This window comes from Staurois parvus, unplaced genomic scaffold (assembly GCF_062004578.1).
Source record: "Staurois parvus isolate SC_StPar_1 unplaced genomic scaffold, SC_StPar_1.0 ptg000298l, whole genome shotgun sequence".
Lineage (NCBI taxonomy): Eukaryota > Metazoa > Chordata > Amphibia > Anura > Ranidae > Staurois > Staurois parvus.
This window is the reverse complement of record NW_028318094.1, coordinates 1,358,236-1,382,851: the sequence shown is the minus strand read 5'-3', so window position 1 is coordinate 1,382,851 and position 24,616 is coordinate 1,358,236. Positions and strand designations below refer to the sequence as shown.

General features: G+C 40.7%; 1 protein-coding gene across 3 annotated transcripts in view; it reads right to left on the bottom strand.

Annotated features, from left to right (window-relative positions):
- LOC149458002 (proton-coupled amino acid transporter 1-like) overlaps positions 1-24,616 on the bottom strand; it is a 107,074-nt gene that overhangs the window by 71,613 nt on the left and 10,845 nt on the right. For all 3 annotated transcript variants that reach the window (XM_089682798.1, XM_089682799.1, XM_089682797.1), the window contains exon 3: positions 14,966-15,056. In XM_089682798.1, the coding sequence (XP_089538924.1) occupies positions 14,966-15,056 (91 nt within the window). The remainder of the gene's footprint in view (positions 1-14,965; positions 15,057-24,616) is intronic.

Genomic DNA, 24,616 nt, shown 5'->3' with positions numbered 1-24,616 from the left:
CATGCTTGTCTAATTCAGAGGACAATGTAAGGGGAAATTAGTACAGTAACCTGCAGCACATTGCAGGTTTTACCTGTAGGGAGCAATTATAATAATAAATATGACTGCTGACTGCTTGATTTGGACTACTGCATTTTGTACATTGATCTTTGCCTTGTTCAATGGTCAGAATATATTTAAAAAAAAAACAAAAAAAACACACACATCCCTGTAAAGCACATTTTCCCATGTTTTGCCTCCTAAAACATTGGAGTAGAGAAAGATAACCGTTAATCTGTCAGAAATCCCATGAGCTCCAAACTTCTTGCAGTCAGCCAATAACTTTCCGACATCCCAAGCAGTGTTGTCAGACCTGCCCGTGTTCCCCCTGCTGGAATAAAGAAATCCTCCTATCCCAAGCCCTTTTCTACATTGATTTTGCTGTCAGCAAAACAGTGCTGATACCTTGACAGTGCAGAGCCTGCCCAAAAGGGTTCTTGGGAGGTGTAGTTCCAGGGTGTCCCTGTGTTAACAGAAGTAATGCCTCATTCGCACTGGCAATGAGATACATTTCTAAATACATGAATTTTAAATGGTATATTGCACACTGTTTCCTTGCCTTCAGGTGCATTCCGTTTATTTCCACTTTGAAAAAATAGAATTTTACACATCCAGGGGCAGATTACATACCTAAACACATGTAATTTGATTTACCGGTATGTGTAGGTTCAGGTACATTTTGCATATACAGTTAGGTCCATATACATTTGGACACAGGCACCGATTTAGTTTTTTTCAGGTCTTTACCAAAACTTTAAAGTACAGAGATCAAACTGCGCAAGTTCCCAGTACCTCTATCATACAAAGCTGCAAATATAAAGAGAATATCCTCTCTTCTAAAACCTTGTTAAATAAAAAATACTGTGCTTTGTAGAATAAAAATAATTTCACTTGTCAAACATATTCACTATGAAGTCCCTCATACCTATGAAAAACATTGAATCAGTGAAAAGTTAATCAAATAGTGGCATATAATAGGAAATTCACTTCTTATACATATGCACTATGAAATCACATACAGGTGAAACTCAAAAAATTAAAATATCATGCAAAAGTTCATTTATTTCAGTAATGCAACTTAAAAGATGAAACTAATATATGAGATAGACTCATTACATGCAAAGCAAGATAGTTCAAGCCGTGATTTGTCATAATTGTGATGATTATGGCTTACAGCTCATGAAAACCCCAAATCCACAATCTCAGAAAATTAGAATATTGTGAAAAGGTGCAATATTCTAGGCTCAAAGTGTCCCACTCTAATCAGCTAATTAAGCCATAACACCTGCAAAGGGTTTCTGAGCCTTTAAATGGTCTCTCGGTCTGGTTCAGTAGGAATCACAATCATGGGAAAGACTGCTGACCTGACAGTTGTGCAGAAAACCATCATTGACACCCTCCATAAGGAGGGAAAGCCTCAAAAGGTAATTGCAAAAGAATTTGAATGTTCCCAAAGTGCTGTATCAAAGCACATTAATAGAAAGTTATGTGGAAGGGAAAAGTGTGGAAGAAAAAGGTGCACAAGCAGCAGGGATGACCGCAGCCTGGAGAGGATTGTCAGGAAAAAGCCATTCAAAAGTGTTGAGGACTTTCACAATTAAGTCCAGGGTCAACGCAGCCGTCTACCAGGAGATTTTGGAGCACTTCATGCTTCCTTCCACAGACGAGCTTTATGGGGATGCAGACTTCATTTTCCAGCAGGACTTGGCACCTGCCCACACTGCCAAAAGCACCAAAACCTGGTTCAATGACCGTGGGATTACTGTGCTTGATTGGCCAGCAAACTTGCTTGACCTGAACCCCATAAAGAATCTATGGGGCATTGCCAAGAGAAAGATGAGAGACATGAGACCGAACAATGAAGAAGATCTGAAGGCCGCTATTGAACCTCCTGGTCTTCCATAACACCTCAGCAGTGCCACAGGCTGATAGCTTCCATACCACACCGCATTGAGGCAGTAATTGCTGCAAAAGGGGTCCAAACCAAGCACTGAGTACATATGCATGCTTATACTTTTCAGAGGTCCGATATTGTTCTATGTACAATCCTTGTTTTATTGATTGCATGTAATATTCTAATTTTCTGAGATTGTGGATTTGGGGTTTTCATGAGCTGTAAGCCATAATCATCACAATTATGACAAATCACGGCTTGAACTATCTTGCTTTGCATGTAATGAGTCTCATATTAGTTTCACCTTTTAAGTTGCATTACTGAAATAAATGAACTTTTGCACGATATTCTAATTTTTCGAGTTTCACCTGTATAACTAAAAGAAAGTCATCAAATCAGTAGAAGACAAACAGTGACTACCACCAAGTAAATAAAATGGAGGCTCACCAGGGGCCTCGGCTTCTGGTAAGCCTCCATTTTATTTACTTGGTGGTGGTGGTGCACATATTGACGAATATTTGGAGAATTAGAATTTACGACATTGAAATTACATTCACGGTATTGAAATACAGCTTTACTATTGGTCGTGGAATCTCATATCTATACGGACTGTAATGCGTGTTCGCATAGACTATACGTCATGGTTTGTCTTCTGCCGATTTGATCACTTTCTTTTGGTTATAGATGTTATTTCATAGTGCATATGTATGAGAAGTGAATTTCCTATTATATGCCACTATTTTTTGATTCACTTTTCACTGATTCAATTTTTTTTTCATAGGTATGAGGAACTTCATAGTGAATATGTTTGACAAGTGAATATGTTTTTATTATACAAAAGCACAATATTATATTTTATTTACCAAAACATATTCAAGCTATAGTTATAGAATGAATATGGGCTGACAGTTCACACTCTCAGGTTTAATTTGAGGGTATGTACATCCAAATTGGAGGAAAGGTTTAGGAATTACAGTTCTTAAGAGTAGCCACCCCACCTTTTTCAAGGAACCAAAAGAAATTGGACAATTGAATCAAAAGCTGTTTCATGGCCAGGTGTGGGCTACTCCATTATTTCTTCATCAATTAAGCAGGTAAAAGGTCTGGAGTCGATTCTCTGTGTGGTATTTGCATTTGGAATCTATTGCTGTGAACCTACATCATACGATCAGAGGAGCTGTACATGCAAGTGAAACAGGCCATTGTAAGGCTTCAAAAACAAAAACTAATCCATCAGAGAGATAGCAGCAACATTAGGAGTGGCCAAATCAACAGTTTGGCACATTCTGAAGAAAGAACCACTTCCTGAGCTCAGAAACATAAAAAGGTATGGATGTCCACAGAAGACAACAGTGATGGATGATCGCAGGATCCTCTCTATGGTAAAGAAAAACCCATTCACAACATCCAGACAAGTGAAGAACACTCTCTAGGAGGTGGGAGTATCATTGTCAAAGTCTACAATCAAGAGAAGACTTCACAAGAGCAAATACAGAGGGGTCACCACAAGGTGCAAATTATTCATAAGCCTGAAGAACAGAAAAGCCAGATTAGACTTTTCCAGAACTGGTCTGGCTTTTTTAGATGTTTTTTGGCAAAGCATTCTTTGGAAGGATGAGACTAAGATTAATCTGTACCAGAATGACGGGAAGAAAAAAAAAAGCGTGGAGAAGGCTTGGAACAGCTCATGATCCAAAGCACACAACGTCATCTGTAGAACATGGTAGAGGCAGTGAGATGGCATGGGCATGCATGGCTTCCAGTGGCACTGGGCATTGATGATTATTGATGATGTGACAAAAGACAGAAGCAGCTGGATGAATTGTACAGTGTTTAGAGATATACTGTCTGCCCAGATTCCAACAAATGCAGCAAAGCTGATTGGACGGAGCTTCACAGTACAGATGGACAATGATCCAAAACACACTGCAAAAGCAAACCAGGAGCTTTTGAAGGAAAAGAAGTGGAATATTCTGCAATGGCCAAGTCAATCACCTGATCTCAACCCAATTGAGGCTATCCCCACTTCAGTCTATCATGAATGCTGCAGCCAGACTCATCCACCTTACTAACCGTTCTGCCACCCCTCTCTGCTAATCCCTCCACTAGCTTCCAATTGCCCAATGGATAAAATTCAAAACACTAACACTGACGTATAAAGCCGTTCATAACATTGCCCCAAATTACATCACCGATCTTGTCTCCAAATATCACCCAATGCTCGTCTCCAGGACTTCTCCAGGGCTTCCCCCATCCTCTGGAACTCCCTACCCCAATCCATCAGACTATCGCCCACTCTGCTCACTTTTAGGCGCACTCTGAAAACCTCTCTCTTCAGGGAAGCCTACCCTGCCCTCAGCTAATACTGAAGTCCTCTAGTCTTCCAACCCCTCCATCCCCCACAGTTATTACCTCCTGTACCACTATCCCCTCCCTCCTAGATTGTAAGCTCCAAGGAGTAGGGCCCTCGAACCCCTCTTGTATTGAATTGTATTGTTACTGTAGTGTCTCATGTACTGTCTCCCACCATGATGTAAAGCGCTGAGCAAACTGTCAGCGCTATATAAATCCTGTATAATAATAATTATTGAGCATGCATTTTACTTGCTGAAAGCAAAACTAAAAAGGCAGAAAGACCCACAAAGAACAACTGAAGACAGCTGCAGTTAGAGCCTGGCAAAGCATCAGAAAGGAGGAAACCCAGTCTTTGGTAATGTCCATGGGTTCCAGACTTCAGGCAGTCATTGCCAGTAAAGGATTCTCAACAAAATATTAAAAATGAACATTTTATTTATGATTATATTCTCTTATCCAGTTAAATTTGAGCCCCTGAAAATGGAAGGACTGTGTATAAAAATGGTTGTAGTTCCTAAAATCTGTACTTGAAATTTTTGTTCAACCCCTTGAATTAAAGCTGAAAGTCTGCACTTCAAAAAGTCATTTGGATTGTTTTGTTTTAATTTATTCTGGTGGCATACAGAGCCAAAAGTATGAAAATTGTGCCTATGTCCAAATATATATGGACCTAACTGTATTTCCCAGATCAAGTTTTCCTGCAGTTAAACTAAACAAATGCAGGAGACCCATTTGAATGAGGCCTACAGGTCTGTGTTGAATATGTATGAGGTACACAAATTCACTTCAGTTTTTTTGGAGCAGAAAATTCTTGTGATGAAATATTGAAATACATCTAAAACCAAAACTTTGTTTTGGATAGAGTAGAGGAGAACCCACTGTATGGAACATTCTCTCATAGGCTAGGTTCACACCATTAAGGGTTTGCGGCCCACGTTTGCATGGGCACAGTAGCTCATTCATTTGAATGGACTGCTGTGCCTGTATTTCACGCAGTAAAAAGGTTTCTGCAGCATTTTCAAATCATGGCGGCCGGGAAATCGTATGGTGCTTTTTCACATTTCAAATTGCCTGCAGTTCCCGCACATGCTCTGTGATTTTAGATGCATGGGGGTGCCATTAAAGTGTTACCAAGCCCACAACAGTAAAATCAGTCTTGTGTATGCAGTAAAGCATGCTTTTTATACTCACTGTGGAACCTAAGGGGTTAAACCTCTGCACTGTGTAAAAAGGCCATTTGACCAGGTCTTCTCTGATCCTCCCCTTCTTCTACTGTCCCCAATCAATCTGCTGATAGTACAGAGCTCGAGGAGGCACTGTTCACATGCTCAGTTTAGTGTGTATTGCTAGAGATTTTTTGGGGGAGGGTAAATGTGATTGGCACAGGGCCAATCAGCACTGTTCATACAGAGGGTCAGGGGATAAGCAGCCTCATAGGACAGTCAGAGGCGAATGAAAGCTATTCCTACAAGCTTTAACCAGTGCTCTCCTGAACACTGATAGAAGTCACATGAATGCTCTAAATGCTGATGAGAAAAAGGTATTTAGCAGTTTATATTTAGTAAAATAATTGCATTTCCATGTTCTGTGTTTAGTAACATTTTAAGAATGAATGGAAGCCGCAGTCCCATGCATTTCTACAGAGCAGCGTGTTTTGGCTGCAGCTGGGGGAATAGCTGAGACTCCCGCTGTCGCAAATGTGCGCATCAGAGATGGATGTGGTTCAACCATTTTGTTAGGCATCTCCATTTTCTCCCCTCATCTTTCAACCCCTCCCTCTCACTGAGAGGAGACATCTGGCCGTGTGTGCATGTGTACTGTTTATGAGTCACTGGCAGGGCAAGGCATCCCTAGTTCGGTGCCGAGCGGTCTGCGAAAGTGTAGCCTCTCACCTAAGCCAGGATAAGGCCAGTGTTCCCAAGAGAATTGGAGCCTCACTGACCAAATGTGCCTGTGTAGTTTCATACCTCGTAAAACAGATAAGGAGCCTTCCCAGAAGTTGAAATAAATTCTGACCTGATGAGCCTAACTCAGTGGAGGTGACAGAATCAGATAAACTCTGTTAAACTCCATTTTTCCACTATGTCTCATATCTTGGAATATGAGAGACTTACATAAAAACCAGACATCCCGTCAGATTGGCTAGGAGCAGGCGAACAGTTTGATGGGTCATTTGAATTATCTCGGACCATCAGGGGAGCCAAAACATAGAACTCGTGAACTGTGCAACATATAATTTCATAATTCATATCTAGATAATCCTCAGACTTGTCTACATAATAATATACCCGTGGGTAAATTGTCGCGTGTGCAGCTGGGAAGTTATAGACTGAACTTCAGCAAGTAATTTTCACTAAGTTTGAACTTCAGCAAGTAATTTTCACTATGCCTAGATATCTAAATGCATTAAGTTGCTGCTATGTGATTGGCTGATCTGCAATTTGTGTTATCAAGAAATTAAAGAGGTGTACCTAATAAAATGGCCCATGAGTATGTGTTGGTCCAAGCTGGATGTAAGTACAGTGCTCAGCATAAATGAGTACACCCTAACAGATTTGTCAGAAAACCTTTACGTTCCTTTCAAAATTAACATTTTCTATGGGACACTGTACTAAAAAATACTCCCACAATAGCGGGCCATTGATTGCAAACAAGAATGAAAGCCAAAGGAGTAAAGCTAAATTTTAGATAACAAAATCCTAACAACCAAGAATTCAACTACAGGGGAGTCTAATTATTCATTAAACAGGTGTTCAGCAGACAGTTGATTACAAAAGGGGAGTTACGTAAAGAAATCCCATTCCCATGTCATGCTGTCAGCAATGGCACCACATGGAAGAGAAATGTCACAAGACCCGAGTAAGAAAATAATTTCTTTACACAAGAAAGGTGAAGACTACAAGAAGATCAGCAAAGCTTTACTTATCAGTCAGAATACTGTAGCAAAAGTGATACAAAAATGTAACAAAGATGGAACTGCAACCTTCTCACAGAGACGTCCAGGCTGTCCATGGAGGTTAACACCTCGACAAGAGCATCTTCTGATGAGAAGGGTTAAAGAAAATTGTCATGCAAGTTCACTGCAGTTAAAGAAGTTGATAACCAAACTTGGGCGATTGTTTCCCAAAACACAATACGGCGTACACTGTAGAGGAATGGCATGCATGTAGGGCCCTCATATTCCTTCTGTACTGAAATGTATTGCAATTGTACTGTCTCCCTTATATTGTAAAGCGCTGCACAAAATGTTGGCACTATATAAATCCTGTATAATAATAATTATTATGTGTGTTTTCCACAAAGGAAGCCTCTCCTAAAGCCCATGCACAAAAAAGCCCACCTAGAATTTGCCAGGGCCTGTGCTAAAAAAGAAGACGACTACTGGGACTCTGTACTCTGGAGTGATGAGACCGAGATAAATGTTTTTGGAACTGATGGCTTCAAAACTGTATGTCGCAAAGGGGAGGAGTACAAAGAAAAATGTATGATGCCTACAGTGAAACATTGTAGTGGCAGTGTCCTTCTGTGGGGCTGCATGAGTGCTGCTGGTGTTGGGGAGCTGCATTCCGGTGATATCATGTATTCACAGAGGTACTGCTCTATATTGAAAAAGAAAATGCTACCATCACTTCATGCCCTTGGTAGTCTTGCAGTTTTTCAACATGGCAATGATAAAAAACACACATCTAAGGTCACCATTTTATTTCTGAAGAAGAACAGGGTGAAAGTGAATCAGTGGCCAAGTATGTCTCCTGATCTGAACCCAATCGAACAGATATGGGGAATTCTCAGACAAGTTGAGCATCACTCTCCATCCAGCATCCAGGCTCTAAAAGAGAACACTCTTGAAGAATGGAAAGAGGTAGCTGTTGCAATATATCGCCAATTTGTTCATTCCATGCCTGGAAGACTTGGTGCTGTCCTTACAAATCAGAGTTCATACAAGATACTAGATGTAGCAGTTTTTGTTGTGGGGTGTATTCATTTTTTAAATCAACTAATTTGAGTGAAACTGAAGATTTTGTAATCTAAGTTACATTATTAACCTTACTTTCATGTAATGAGCTAAAGAAATGTTCTATAAAACTCAGTTTTGTCAAAATTTTGATAGAACTGCTTGGACCTTGAAGAAAGGGACACTCCCCGAAAGCTTGTCCTCAAAATTGTATGTTAGAGCAAATATTAAAAAAAAAGTATCACGCACAGTACTCAATTGTTTCTGTCGCAAATGCACTAATACGGCTACAATCACCTCAGTCAAAATTTGGGAAATTGTTCTTGTGTTCATTGTGATATTGATTAAAATCTTACTTTTCAGAAGGGGTGTACTGATTTATGCTGAGCGCTATATGTAATATATATCATACTTGGAGTTCATCTTTAAAGTGGTATGAAACCCAAAACCAAAATGTAATATATTGCAGCTTATCAATCATTAGATGTGATGGCTTCATTAGTTTTCTTTAGGGTTTTTTTTCCCCGTTTTCACCTGGTGATCTGCCCAGTAACATACCTCCTGTATTAGGATGCCGCCACTCTGTGCATTCTGAATGAAGGAGTACAGGGCCACCTTTGGATAGCGGCATTGTCAGTCTGGGGGAGGGGAGTATTAGATGTACAAGCCAATTTAAATATACTAACAAAATGATGCTAAACTCCAGCTAATACTTTATAAGCAGTTGCAGCAAACAGTTTTAGGAAGGCTTTACATGTACATAAAACTGATCACTGTAAGCACCCTGGTCAGGGGTAAATGGTTTTCTCATCCCAGTAATGGATAGATTTGCTGGACAACTTGTTCTTTTGAAAAAATGACTAACTGGCCAGATCACCAGATAAAAATAGAAGAGAGAAAACTTAAAGAAAAAACGAATGCAGCCATCACATTGGTAAGCTGCAATATATGTTTGATGTTGTTTTAATATGGCTTTAAAGTAATCTTCAGGCCTAAAATGTGCAATTTAACATGTTCAAAATATGCAAAAAAAAAATGTTTCCGACAGCTATACTGATAAGTGTTATGCATATCCTGCTTTTGCTTTCTACTGCAAGAAATACTCTCATATTTCTTCTACAACCTGACCAATTTTCAGAAGCTGAAAAAGCAATGCACCATCTAATTAGCAGCTGACTACCATGTGTTAGTGCTCAGAAACTTTTCAGAAGGGAAGCCAGCAGCATGGGTGCAGGTCTGGCATCTCATTTTGCACAAGAACATATTCATAATTAGCCGAGTTGCTCCAAAGCCTCGTTTCTTAGCTACATATGGATGCATGAAAAGAACTTTTTGATGTTGGAGAATAAACAGAAGATCATATCAGCTGTCATCAAAGCTGAGCAATGTACAAAAGGCTTTCTGCCTTTCTAGACAACACATCAAGAAGCTACTCAATAAATAAACAGGGATATTGAATAAAAAGTATCCTGTAATAAAAACAGCATTAGTAATACATGAATACAGAGAAAGCAGATCACAGATGCATAAACAAAACCAAAAGCAAGATGAAGAGGCAGACATGGAGGCGGACATGGATGGAGGCAATTTTCTTAAATGACTCACTATTCTGCCATTAGTCCACGAGTAATTTAAAGCCGATGTTCACCCTCTTTCTCATGTTCCTCCTCTGCACCCCTTTGCCCCTGTGCTATTGAAGTTGCCCCCCCCCCCAGTTTGCTTATTTACTATTTTATTTGAGAAAATTCTTTTGGCCCACCCCTGTGCACATCATTCGCCTGTGCCTCCTGGGATAAGTGATGTGCATTGGCTTTCACTGAAAAAAAGAGGAGGAACCCAGAAAGCTGGTGGCTTCCTGATGACGTCACACTTGAAGATGGTGGCATGGAACCGAGCATGGGGCAGAAGGGAGGAGGATCTCAGCAGGACACCAATGGATCCAGTGGGCAGGTGAGTATGTTACTCGTGCAGGAACTGCAACCAGGTGAGCAGAGGTTATAGAAAAATAAATAAATAAGGGAAGTGAAGGACCGCTTTAAATGAGAATTATGGCCAAACCTTTTTGGCTAGATTTCTCCTATGGATCACATGAGTGCAGTTCATTCTGCACTCCTATAACCTGTTTTCAGCCAATAGCGGGTCAATTCTTATTTTACTAATTATGTATTTTTAATTAGGTTAATTAGTGTAGCATTTTCAAGGCTGAGCGCTTCATCCATTTTTTAAATAGTGGGCTAATGCTGACATTGACTGACGTCACAGAGCCAGTCTAGGCTTTGGAATTATCCTGATCATATGGTCGGGATCCAACCAGATGCCTGAACGGGAAGCCAGCTCAGCCTCTCAACAATCCACCGAGAGCCTGAGCCAGCCACTACGGCCCCTCCACAGTCCAGCAAGCGCTGGAGGTGCAGAGCAGAGAGCCGGTGACTGACCATCACAGTTCTCTGCTCAGAACGAAGGGGCAGAACTGAGTGATCAGTGGTGTTTGATCACTCAGTTCTCAATGCAGAGGTAGCGTGGGATGGATGCAGCATTGGATCGATGCTGCATCCACCTAGGTGAGTATACGTGTTTTTTTAAATCCCCATACTTCTCTTTTACAGAATTGACAGAATGCCTCCCAACTCCTAAACTAAATTGAGGAAATAAAACAAAAAAAAAAAAAAAGGGTGGGGTGGTATTGGAACACCTGTTGGTTTTTATTGCAGTCTTGAGACACTTCCCCTCAGTTACCCAAATGGTGAGAACAGTTTCAGGAAGGGAGATAAAATATCCAACAGAGACACAGACCATAATATATAATGTTTTTTTCCCCCCAGTAGAGTATATGAAGTATAGAGCCCCTGTCCGCTTTTTAGTTTTCTGTGGATATTTTCCCTCACTTCTTGTCTGGCAATTCAGCTTTCACTGCAACAGCCCTGAACAATAAAAACCAAACGGGTTCTAATCTTTACTTACTCTATCCAAAAAACAGTTTTAACTAGACATACAGTACATCTTAAATTACCTTTAACAGGATTTGTATAGAAACTGCTGTACTACTGCCTTCATATTCAGTAGGCTCTTTACAGTGCTCCTTAGCAGGCTGTAGCCGATTGCTATTGGCTCTGTAGCTCAAGCACAGAGTGACCTTGGCCATTTTGATTGATTAAAGGTCCAGGTCATTCTCTGCATGAGCCGCCACTGTATGAATAACTCGTTAGGGGCTCATATGCAGCCATCAGTCATGTTATCGGTGACGGCCTCTAAACAAACACTTTTCTGCTATTTACGTTAGTGCTAAGCAAACGTTTACCTATGTAAAGCATAAACTATGGTCAAAACTGGTCCATCAACACAGATTTATCTAGTTTTGGTTTACACAGCTAAATTATGTGAACTAAAATGGAGCAGTGTGCATGGGCAGTAAAATACACTGCCTAAAAAAATTAAAGGAACGCTTTGAAAACACGTCTTATCTCAATGGGGAAAAAATCTCCTGCTGGATATCTATACTGATATGGACGGGGTAATGTGTTAGGAACATAAGGATGACCCATCATTTGATGGAAATTAAAATTATCAACCTACAGGGGGCTGAATTCAAAGACACCCTAAAAATCAAAGTGAAAAATGATGCAGCAGGCTAGTCTATTTTGCTGAAATTTCATTGCAGAAACTGAAAATGGTACTCAGTAGTTTGTATGGCTCCTACATGCTCATACGCATGCCTGACAACACCGGGGCATGCTCCTAATGAGACGATGGATGGTGTCTTGGGGTGCTTTCTCCCACATCTGGACCAGGGCATCACTGAGCTCCTGGACAGTCTGAGGTGCAACCTGGAGGTGTCTGATGAAGTGTTCTATTGGATTAGAGTCAGGCGAGAGTGGGGGCCATTCAATGATATCAATGCCTTTTTCCTCCAGGAACTGCCTGCATACTTTCACCACATGAGGCCGGGCATTGTTGTGCACCAGGAGGAACCCAGGACCCACTGCACCAGCGTAGGGTCTGACAATAGGTCCAAGGATTTCATGCCGATACCTAATGGCAGTCAGGGTGCCATTGTCTAGCCTGTAGAGGTCTGTGTCCCTCCATGGATATGCTTCCCCAGACCATCACTGACCCACCACCAAAATGGTCATGCTGAACGATGTTACAGGCAAAATAACATTCCGAACAGCTTCTCCAGACCCTTTCACGTCTTTCACATGTGCTCGGGGTGAACCTGCCCTCACCTGTGAAAAGCACAGGGTGCCAGTGGCAGACCTGCCAATTCTGGTGTGGTGCTGGGCAGTGAGCACTTGAGGACATTGGGTCCTCAGGCCACCCTCATGAAGTCTGCTTCTGATTGTTTGGTCAGAGACAGAGACATTCACACCAGTGGCCTGCTGGAGGTCATTTTGTAGGGCTCTGACAGTGCTCATTCTGTTCCTCTTTGCACAAAGGAGCAGATAGTGGTCCTGCTGATGGGTTAAGGACCTTCTACGGCCCTGTCCAGCTCTCCTAGAGTAACTGCCTGTCTCCTGGAATCTCCTCCATGCTCTTGAGACTGTGCTGGGAGACACAGCAAACCTTCTGGCAATGGCATGTATTGATGTGCCATCCTAGAGGAGTTGACTTGCCTGTGCAACCTCTGTAGGGTCCAGGTATCGCCTTATGCTACCAGTAGTGACACTGACCCAAAACCAGTGAAATATAGTCAGAAAAGAGTAGGGAAAAAAAAATGGCAGTGGCCTCCACCTGTAAACCCATTCCTGTTTTGGGGCGCGTCTCACTGTTGCCCATCTAGTGCACCTGTTGTTAATTCTATTAACACCAAAGCAGCAGAAACTGATTAACAGCCCCCTCTGCTACTTAACTGACCAGATCAAAATCCCAGAAGTTTAATTGACTTGATGCTATACTCGGATTAAAAAGTGTTCCTTTAATTTTTTTGAGCAGTGTATAATACTGCTGCATTAAGATCTGTATTTAGTAGGATCTGAATGCAGCAAATTGTACACCCTTGTGCACAAGTCCTTAAAAAGGGATGGTTCATTCCAAAGTTATTTCAGTTTAAGCTGGGTTCAGAATCACCTATGAATCTTCCACGTCTCTCAGGAACTAGAGTGGAGAGTTCTCAACAAAGCCAGCCCTTAAGCTGGCTATATTCTAGTAGAACTTTTAGTCAAAAAATGTTTGCTTTAAGAATGTTCCTTCAATTCTCTAATCATTAGTGGGTTCAAATCGAACGAATCAGCAGCGACAAGAAAATATGAATGAGCAGGATGGAAAATTTTCAACAAAAAATGAATTTCTGGTGTTTGTTCCAGAAATAATATTCATTCTAAATCAAAAGGATAATGGAAACAAATTTTTAAAGTACATTCGAATGACATTCGATCTAGTCATCAAATGTACAATGAATGTTTGTTCAAAATCTACTAGTATATAGCCAGCTTAAATTGGTATTAAATCCAAAACCAAAAATGTATATATTGCAGCTTACCAATCATTAGAAGTGGTGGCTGCATTCATTTTCTTTTTTCTCCTTTTTTTTAACCTCTGTATTCATCTGATCTGGCCAGTAACATACCTCTCTTGTATTACAGTGCCCCCACTCTGGATGAAGGAGCACAGGGTACGCCTTTGACCAGCAGCATAGTCAGTCTGGGGGGAGGGGAGTAGTAGATGTATTATCAGATTTAAATATACTAACAAATTGAAGCCAAACTCCAGCTAATACTTTATTAGTACAGCAAACAGTGTTTTTTTTTTCCTTTTGGGATAAAGATTTTATATAAATAAAACTGATCCCTATAAGCACCCGTCAGCGATAAATGGTTTGTCTCATCTCTGTAACTGATCCATTTGCTGGAGAGCTTGCTCTTTTGAAAAACAGGCTAAATCACCAGATGAAAATAGAAGAAAGCTAGCCTAAAAAAGAAACAAATGCAGCCATCACATCTAACAACTGGTAAGCTGCAAAATAATAAAATGTTTTCTTTAGGGTTTAATACCATTTTAAGCCCTGGTTCACACTGATGCGGTGTGGAATTCGCAGAGGTTTCTGTGCGAATACTGTACCGTATCAGAATCGCACCCTGTTCATGCGAACTGCTGCGGGTGTGCATGTTAAGTTAACCCAGAAAGTGGTTCGCTAAACGTGGTGCGATGTGCAGAATTGGATCGCATAGGTGTGAATATTCTAGTGCGGACCCAAAAAAGGATCCTGCACCTTTTTGATGCATGCGATTAGAGCCATACAAAATGTATGGCTCCAATCGCACCGCACACAAATTGCATGTGATTTGCACAGGAATGCGGTGTGATTCCTGTGCGAATCACATGCGATATACCGCACCGCATATGTGTGAACACAGGCTAAGAGTCTCAATGATTAGAGAATTCTGTAACAAAAAAAAAACTAACAAAACAGTAATGGCCAAAGCAGGAGAAACAGCTGAGTGACGTTCAAGCTCCAAAGTTTCAATATAAAAGGAAGCCAGGAGGTGGTTCAACAAACCATACAAATATGTAACCCAGCAGTAAAATAAATACACAGAAAATACTTTGAAGTTTTGCTGTACATTCCTTTCCTCCAGAAGGCATAACATTACTATTTCTTCCTAATATGATCATTTAAAATAATGCATGGCTTTCCTAAAGCAATGACATTTCTTTGAAAACAGCATGAAATGGTTTAGGACAAGATTGTTTCAAATAATAATGAGGTGTGCATGTATATTTCATACCACAATCCCGGCGTTCTTCACAGCCAGTGGCAGCCCAAGCAATCCTGTGCCAATGTTCCCTTTTAGTAAATGTATCAATGTCTGGAACCATCTGTCAAAGCAAAAATATATATAAAAACGTATGAATTCACAATGTATGTATGCTTATGTCAGACATGCTGGTAGGTTAATTGGCCCTAGTATGTATGAATGTAAATTAGGGACCTTAGATTGTACGCCCCTTGAGGGATAGGGACTGATGTGAATGGACAATATATATATGTAATGTGCTGTGTAAATTGACGGCGCTATATAAGTACCTGAAATAAAATAAATAATAATAGATTACAGACCCAGATCAGGTATGCTTTTAGGAGTTCCGACGTCCCAGGCTAAATGTTTGTTCTGGGACAATGACTCAAAGAACTAAGGTCAGAATCTGTTTAACAGCCAGTTGAAGAGAATATTCTGAAGGAGAGTATTGCAGCCTACAAATTTTTCTTCTAAAAAAGGTCTAAACCAAGAAGACTGCGGCAAAACAATTTAAAGTATATGTAAACCTTCACCTTGTAAGACAACCCATTCAGTTTAAAATAGAAATGAAAGACAAACTATTTGTGCATAGATTTAAAAAACCTTTACCTTTCTTTTTTGCTTAAAGTGTTTACATACTCTCTATTCTAAGCTGCATAGATGGAGGAGAAACAGCATCACACTGAACTTCCCAGTGAATGGCTGTGCGGTGGGGGGGGGGGGGGATGTCAGCAGAGGAATGATCACTGAAGGAGAGCAGGCTGAGTTCCAGCAAAGCTAGAACTGACCACATTGTGCTCTCATGCCTAGTGTGGTCAGTTTTTGATATGAGCGCAGAGGGACTGGCAGGAAGCAATACAAAGAGAACAGGATACTTTTTCATACAAAGTACATGGTACAGCAGGCACGTGAAACTTTACCTATAACAACTTGACAAAAAGAAAATAATGTTCATTAGCAAGGAGCATACATTCCACCTTAATAATTATTCTACCAAAATGAATGTGTGCTGTAAATTGCCTCCAGCATTGCTCCTATTTCTTCTTGCTGGAGACTGCCATTTTGCTGAAGCCCAGAGCCCCTGCACAAAAGTAAATCATAAAGCGGAACTAAACCCATCGATTTTACGTTTTCAAAAACAGTTATACTCCTGGAATGCCAGGATTGCGAACGGTCACCTTTACTTCTGTCCTCAACCAACCTATCAAATGGCTGACGTTATAACTGATCACATCTGCAGCACCATGGCAATTGCAGATCAAACAGAAGCAGCTTCCTAAGCTGTAAAGGATAAGAGAGTTTAACGCGAACTGGCATGCAAATTGCATGTCAAGTTTTACCATATTGTCTGCAATTACAGCGGTCATATCAGTGCAGTTCTGACTTGGTCAGAGCCTCACCGATTTCTAAAGAAGTATATGCAATACTTTTGGTGCGATTTGCATAGACATCTGTGTCAGATGTCTTGCGATTCGCACCTGAAACCGGCATCTCACCCGACATTAAAATCATGCAACTTCACTGTAAGTCACACGATTTCAAAGTTGGGTTTGATTTGACTGAGGTGTAAGGCTGTCAGCAGGTTTCAGCGGTGCCTAAAAATACAAAGCAACTGAGCATGTGCAGAGCAGGATGTATTACCGGATTTTAATGTTTTACATAGCTATACCTATACCTACATAGCTATAAAAAGGGGCCACCCTGAACAGGACTTAATTCCAGCAGGACTTAATTTTCTGACTAAAAGTTCCATTTTAACCTATTATTTTAGCCAACACTAAATATTAGTAATACGACAAGGGAATATAGAGCTCTGCTGTCCCAAATAGTATTTCTCAACGGCTCTTCTAAGCAGCATATTGTGCATTCTGCTGACAAGAACCAAGAGGTAAATCAGATTGCATTTTATCTGAACCCAGATCAGTTCACAGTCGTCTACTAGGAGACTCCATAAGGGCTCCATGTATACTGCAGCTGATAAACTTACATTTAGGAGCTGTTCAGCGTTTTTTTCAGCAGCCCCTGAACTCACCCGAATATTTTCCTATGTGTCCATGTACACATCGTCGTTTACAGTGTTTCACAGGCATTTGAGTTTACAGTCATTTTCTTGAACGCAGAAAACTTGCGTTCAGCAGTCAATTTTATCAGCGTTTCAAACGCAAAATGCTTGTAAACGCGGCAAATCACGTTTATAAGCGTTTGAAATTTTTTTTAACTCTTCCATTTCCCGATGCTGGCCAGAGCCTTTTTTAATCATGAAAAATGCATGCAAAGTGTTTTCAGGGTACTCAGATGGACAAAACACTGAACACAGGATGTTCCTACCAAGCTTGTCACACATTGTAATGACCAATTCACACCTCAGACCTCTCCCACCCTTGGAAACAAAAGATATGTTAATGACCATTCACACCTCAAATTCCTCACCTAGACCCCCTGCCAGGTGACCTTAATGAATCACTCCAGCAGACACCTTTCCCACCCTTGGAAACAAAAGAAATGTTAATGAGAAACTCACACCTAAGCTAATCTCAACACATACTGCTGTCTCTGATTCTACTCTCTGTATTTCTCTGAAAAAGTCTGAAATAGTTAATAATTTACCAATTTTCAGTGCATTCTGGGCATTTGGGAGGTTCTCTTGTACTTCTCTTTAAAAAACTATTTTAAACGCAAACGCACATAAACGCATTATGCAAACGGGGCTAAACAGACTTTTTTAACCTATGTTTTCCAGCGGTCAGTTTCCACCGTGTACATAGGGCCTTAGTTTATTCTTTTCCTTTATTTTTTTGCACCTGGTAATGGTGTAGACAGACTTCCTGTCCCTGGATGAAATCACTCACCCTCTTTACTGTATCTATGGAGGGAGCCATGGCTATCAATAAGTTGCTCTACTGTTATACAAACACATCTTCTTCTCTTCATCTCCATTACATGGGGGGTGGGATGAGAGAGTGAAATAAGAGAATATTGTACTTTCAGTCTAATTGTCAGGAAGCGAGAAGTACATCTACTGTACTCCTGGCAAGCTCAACAAGTATTTTCTGTTATTGCTTATAATGTTCTTAGCTTGGGGAAAAAAAAAAAAAACTAACCCAACACCGAATGCAAAGACTGGAAAACTGGAATATGTCATGTTCTATACACCTTTGGTATACAGAAGGTCATCTGGTTTCCATATTGCAAGGAAGCAACATATACATCTATTAACATCCAAATAAAAAAATACACCATCTAAAAACGGTCATGTTAACATTAAAACATGAAAAATTGCTTTTGTAGCAAAACAATTTTTTATTGCATTTTATTAAAAGAGGATTTTTTCCTTTAGCACAAACATGAGGAAGTTGAAGAATATTTAATTCTAAAACAGAAAATGCAATATTTCCTGCCTATATGAGTGTCCCACTCCTTTTTTTCAGAAGTCTGAAATGAGATACAGGTCAAATTTCAGAAATCCCCTATCATAAGAATTTCGCACAACAAACGTCAACTTGTTCATTACATAGAAATGTAAGAAAATGCAAACAAAAAAAAAAAAAACTAACTCAACACCGAATGCAAAGACTGGTAAGCTGCAATCTGTCATGTTCTATACACCTTTGGTATACAGAAGGTCGTCTGGTTTCCATATTGCAAGGAAGCAACATATGCATCTATTAACATCCGAATAAAAATACAGCATCTAAAAAATGTCATTTTAACATTAAAAACATGAAAAATTGCTTTTGTAGCAAAACAATTTTGTATTCCATTTTATTAAAAGAGGATTTTTTTCCTTTGCCTTTGCATGGTATATAGCACCTAGAGGCGTTTGATTTTTTTCTCTCTCTATGAATACATTGTATTTACACTGCCAATAGCAAAACAACATGTGTCCCGTGACTCATAGTTGTGCAATAATAATAAAATGCGCAACTCCAGATGACACAGATCTCTAGTGAGAAGATAACTTAGAAAACTCCTGAGCATGTTTTTCTTTAATACCTATATCATACCTTTTAAACAGTAGTTCCCACCTAAAAAATAATATCAGTTTTACATAGCTACTAAACTGGATCAAGTACAGGTGAAACTTGAAAAATTAGAATATCGTGCAAAAGTTCATTTATTTCAGTAATGCAACTTAAAAAGGTGAAACTAATATATGAGATAGACTCTCAAAGCAAGATAGTTCAAGCCGTGATTTGTCAGAATTGTGATGATTATGGCTTACAGCTCATGAAAACCCCAAATCCACAATCTGAGAAAATTAGAATATTGTGAAAAGGTGCAATATTCTCGGCTCAAAGTGTTCCACTCTAATCAGCTAATTAAGCCATAAAACCTGCAAAGGGTTCCTGAGCCTTTAAATGGTCTCTCAGTCTGGTTCAGTAGGAATCACAATCATGGGAAAGACTGCTGACCTGACAGTTGTGCAGAAAACCATCATTGACACCCTCCATAAGGAGGGAAAGCCTCAAAAGGTAATTGCAAAAGAAGTTGGATGTTCCCAAAGTGCTGTATCAAAGCACATTAATAGAAAGTTATGTGGAAGGGAAAAGTGTGGAAGAAAAAGGTGCACAAGCAGCAGGGATGACCGCAGCCTGGAGAGGATTGTCAGGAAAAGGCCAATCAAAAAAGTGTTGGGGACTCTCACAAATTGGCTGAGGCTGGAGTCAGTGCATCAAGAGCCACCACACACAGATGGATCCTGGACATGGGCTTCAAATGTCGTATTCCTCTTGTCAAGCTGCTCCTGAACAACAAACAACGTCAGAAGCATCTTACCTGGGCTAAAGCAACAGACCAGGTCTGTTTTTCTAAGTGGTCCAAAGTCCTCTTTTCTGATGAGAGCAACTTTTGCATCTCATTTGGAAACCAAAGGACCCAGAGTATGGAGGAAGAATGGAGAGGCACACACTGCAAGATGCTTGAAGTCCAGTGTGAAGTTTCCACAGTCTGTGTTGATTTGGGGAGCCATGTCATCTGCTGGTGTTGGTCTACTGTGCTTCATTAAGTCCAGGGTCAACGCAGCCGTCTACCAGGAGATTTTGGAGCACTTCATGCTTCCTTCCGCAGATGAGCTTTATGGGGATTCTGACTTTATTTTCCAGCAGGACTTGGCACCTGCCCACACTGCCAAAAGCACCAAAACCTGGTTCAATGACCGTGGGATTACTGTGCTTGATTGGTCAGCAAACTCGCTTGACCTGAACCCCATAGAGAATCTACGGGGCATTGCCAAGAGAAAGATGAGAGACATGAGACCGAACAATGCAGAAGAGCTGAAGGCCGCTATTGAAGCATCCTGGTCTTTCATAACACCTCAGCAGTGCCACAGGCTGATAGCTTCCATGCCGCGCCGCATTGAGACAGTAATTGCTGCAAAAGGGGCCCAAACCAAGTACTGAGTACATATGAATGCTTATACTTTTCAGAGGTCCGATATTGTTCTATGTACAATCCTTGTTTTATTGATTGCATGTAATATTCTAATTTTATGACATTGTGGATTTGGGGTTTTCATGAGCTGTAAGCCATAATCATCACAATTATGACAAATCACGGCTTGAACGATCTTGCTTTGCATGTAATGAGTCTATCTCATATATTAGTTTCACCTTTTAAGTTGCATTACTGAAATAAATGAACTTTTGGACGATATTCTAATTTTTCAAGTTTCACCTGTATGTCTTAGGTTGCCTGGAGAATCTAGCTGAGATACTTCCAGCTTCCAGAGACTTTTCAGGTCACCAGTCACACTGCTACGATTTTAAATCACGCGATTTGTGTGCAATTTCTGAAGACTTTATTACTACTTGTGAAGAGTTTGAATGATTTTTTGCAATTTGCAGTGTGATTTCCATTATATTCTATGGGTAATTGTGGGTAAGACGTGGTCGAGGTGAGCAACCCCCTTACTGAGTACTTGGGAGAGAGAGAAAGAGAGACAAATATATAGAATGCAGGGTACAAAAAAAAAAAAAAAAAAAAAAAAAAAAAAAAAAAAAAAAAAAAAAAAAAAAAAAAAAAATCGCTCTCATACTGTCAGCCCTTACTCCTTTACTGTCTCAGCCTTCTTTACGGTCAAAATTCCACTTTCCTCTCATTTTTACACTGACTTTTGACACTGTCTGCCCTGAAGTACTTCAGGTAAAATTGCAAAGGAAACGGAAGGTGTATGAAGTACTCCCGGGGGAGCGCAAAGTTACGTACTTTAGTGTCTCCTGGTTGTAGCAAACCACCTCAAGTGACCAACAGGTACCAATTCAAGTTAATCAGTCAGACTCTGATGGATTAAGAAAGTGCCAAGCACCACTGAGGCAAGGACATTAATAAAGCATAGTCAGTGTATTGCGGTAGACCTAAGCTAAGCCTGCTTAGGATCCTGTGCCGTTTTCTGTCCTTTTCTATATACCTATCGGTGATCTCCGACATACAGGTGGGTTTAGCCTACCTATATGTCCCGGTAAAGGACAGGGATGGGATATTGTCCATCTATAGGCAAGGTAGTAAGGGAGCCTTTGTAACATCCACTGGGGAGGAGCCGAGCGGCAAAAGGACACAGAAGGCAGAGAGCCCTATCTGTGAGAACCAAGTAAGGTATCACATATATATAAAAACGTATTCCATTAGCAGCTAAAATGGCTTCTGCTGCTAAAAAGGTTTATTAAAAGATGTTTTGTAAGTTGTTAAAAACTGCTCAGTAATGATGAATGTTTGATAAAGTGTCTTGATAAGATATTCTGAAGTGTAGTAGACAAATATTCTGGAGTGTCACTGATCAGCATAAAGGTGGGCAGCCAGCCATAAAAAAACCCTATAAAAATGTGGACTGTAATCAATCATATCAGAGCATCTGATGGGCAGGGCATGGGTGCTCTCATACAATTGTATTATCGCTAATAAACATATGATTCAGAACTCTCGTGCTGCAAGGTTATTTATTTCAGGTGTAAAGCCGTGAAATCCCTAATCACTATGTATGTGAAATCGCAACAAAACTGCAGAGAAAGTAATGCAAGAACTACTTCAGAAATCTTGCTGCAGCAAATCGCACGTGTTAAGACACTGACATTCACATTCATTAGATGTGATTTCAATTCTCAAATCACACTGGTAGGACCGAGCTCTAATTGCAAATAACTGTCTGTAATGACCAGCAGTTACTACACACCCAAATGCCTCTGTCACATTCTAGGAGAGAGTGACAGTTTCATTATGGCTTTGTAGGAGGAAGCAGAGATCCAAACTACTGTAAGAACACTCATAACTGGAGTACCAAAACATATATTAGAGGCCATTAGGTGCTGAAGCTAAACCAGGCTAGGTTCACAAGCTTCCCTGCACCCCCAAGAAAAACATGCTGCTGTTTAATTCTTAATGGCATCCCCGCACACTGGAAATTGCAGCTTGTTTTCCCCTACTTGGAACCGCACAGCACTACGCAGCTTCCCTGCGGCTGCATTTTTGGAAAAGGTACAGGGACCATTTCCCTGTGTTTACCGTAGGTACAGCAAGCTATTCAAATGTACTGGCTGCTGTTTACACGCAAACATGCCCATCAAGAACTGGCATAGTGTAACCCTAGGCTTAAATTTAGTTGCATACTCACAAAAAATTAAATGTATCTTTAGAAAGTGCTCGTATAAATAATATGTCAATTTGTCAAGATAGCTCCCCAGAATACCCAGCAACGTGAAGTGGCTAAGTGGTTAACATTTCTGCCTAGCAGCACTATGGTCGTTGGTTTGAATCTGAACCACGACACTACCTGCTTGGAGTTTGCATGTTCTCCCTGTGCCTCCATGGGTTTCCCCTGAGTACTCTGGTTTCCTTCCACACTCCAAAGACATGCTGGTAGGTTAATTGGCTCCTGTCTAAATTGGCCTGTGTATGAATGGGAGTTAGGAACTTAAATTGTGTGCTCCTTGAGGGTTAGAGACTGATGTGAATGTACAATATATATGTAACATGCTGTGAAAACTGACAGCGCTATACAAGTACCTGTAATATATAAACTAGAGCTGGAAAAGGAGAAGATTAATCCATTTAAATAAGTTCACCTATTTAGAAAAATAATAAAAAATGCACATATTTTTGCAGAAAAAAAAAAATAAAAAATTTTCCTGCAAGAGCCTGGAAAGTAATGCACCGGGGATCAGTGGTGCAATGTTAGTCTTCAGCAGACAAGCCCTGCAGCTTTCAACTCGTACCTCCATACATGGGACACTTGTATATAAACTACAAGGGCACTCATCAGTGCTCTTCCAGTTCATTCAGAGTTACAAGTCATCTGCCTTGGTGGATGACAGTACTTGTAGTTTCAGGAGAATGAATGATGCGCTCATGTGGGAGGAGCCCTGCACAGCCGTGCGGTTTTTGAATTGTGACAGTGAGTGCAGGGAGAAGATCCCCCACCCACTGTTACACCAAGGGGGGATCGGGGGTTTTGAAGAGGTGGCAAGAGCTGAACACGTTACATGTTCCAACCTAAATGCGGTGTGTTCCAAAAGATGAACTTATCCTTTAAGTTGTATCAGCATTTGAATTTTCCTTGCAGTTCAGCCAGTTTTTTCTTAGGCCTCATGCACACAGGGCATTTTTGCAGCCGCTTTAAGGGGCTGTGACGGGAGTGACTTTGGGTGGGGGGTCCATTGAAACACAGTTCCCTTCGGAGAGGTGGGGAGTCCCCTGTCTCAGCTCCCCAGATCCCTATTATGTGTAAGTCACCCTGTGCCTGTTAGGGGTACAGGGTGGAATGTCCTGATATTGTGTAGAAATGTATAGGTGGGGTGTGGGGGTTGTTCATCGTTTACTGCCATGTGGTCCCATTGTTCTACTGTGTGTCTGGCTTGGGAGCAAACTATTATGGGATTTATGTGTTTGTGTATTGGCTTGGTGGGGGGTGTCAGCTGTGGGTCTCTTGTTACTAGATTTGGTTTGCCACGCCCTGTGTCCTTATGCAGGGAGGTGGGTTGTTCCCTTGAATGTATATATCTTGTGTCTGTGTTAAAATAAAGCAGTCCATTTCCTGTTTTAATACAAGTTTGGTGCTGTCTCGTCTTGTATGGTCAGCGGTGGTGTCCGTGGATCTGTGTCCGGACAGGGAAGTGGGAGTCTAACGGAAATACCCTAGTGCAGTCGGGATCCGGTTCCGTAACAGGGGCATCAGGCGTTTTATTTTTTTACTGCTTCTAAACGGCCCTCTATGTTATCCTGTCCATGCACACAGACGTTTAGAAGCTTTTAGCAGCAGCATTTATCAGCAGGAAAAAAAAAAAACCCAAGGCCAGTGTGTCCAGGAGCCGCAGCGTTTTGGCAGGGGAAAAAAAAAAGCTTGATGCAGATAAAGGCATCCAAACACTAATCGCGTTTAACGTTTCAGTGTTAATTCATTTAAATGGCTAGAATAAATTATCATTCTGGCCAATTAAATGAATTAACGCTCAAGTGATTGACACTTGTAAAAGCGTTAGATACTTTTACAAGCGAAGGTGTTTTTTCTGCAAAAACGCTGCTGCCAGAGGGCAGCTTCTAGGAGAGTTTTTATTAACGTGCTGTGTGCATGAGGTCTTAAGATTTGTGGAGTCTGTGGCGCATAGGAATCACTTCTGCTGGCAGTCAGCACCCGATCTTACAGGAGTGACC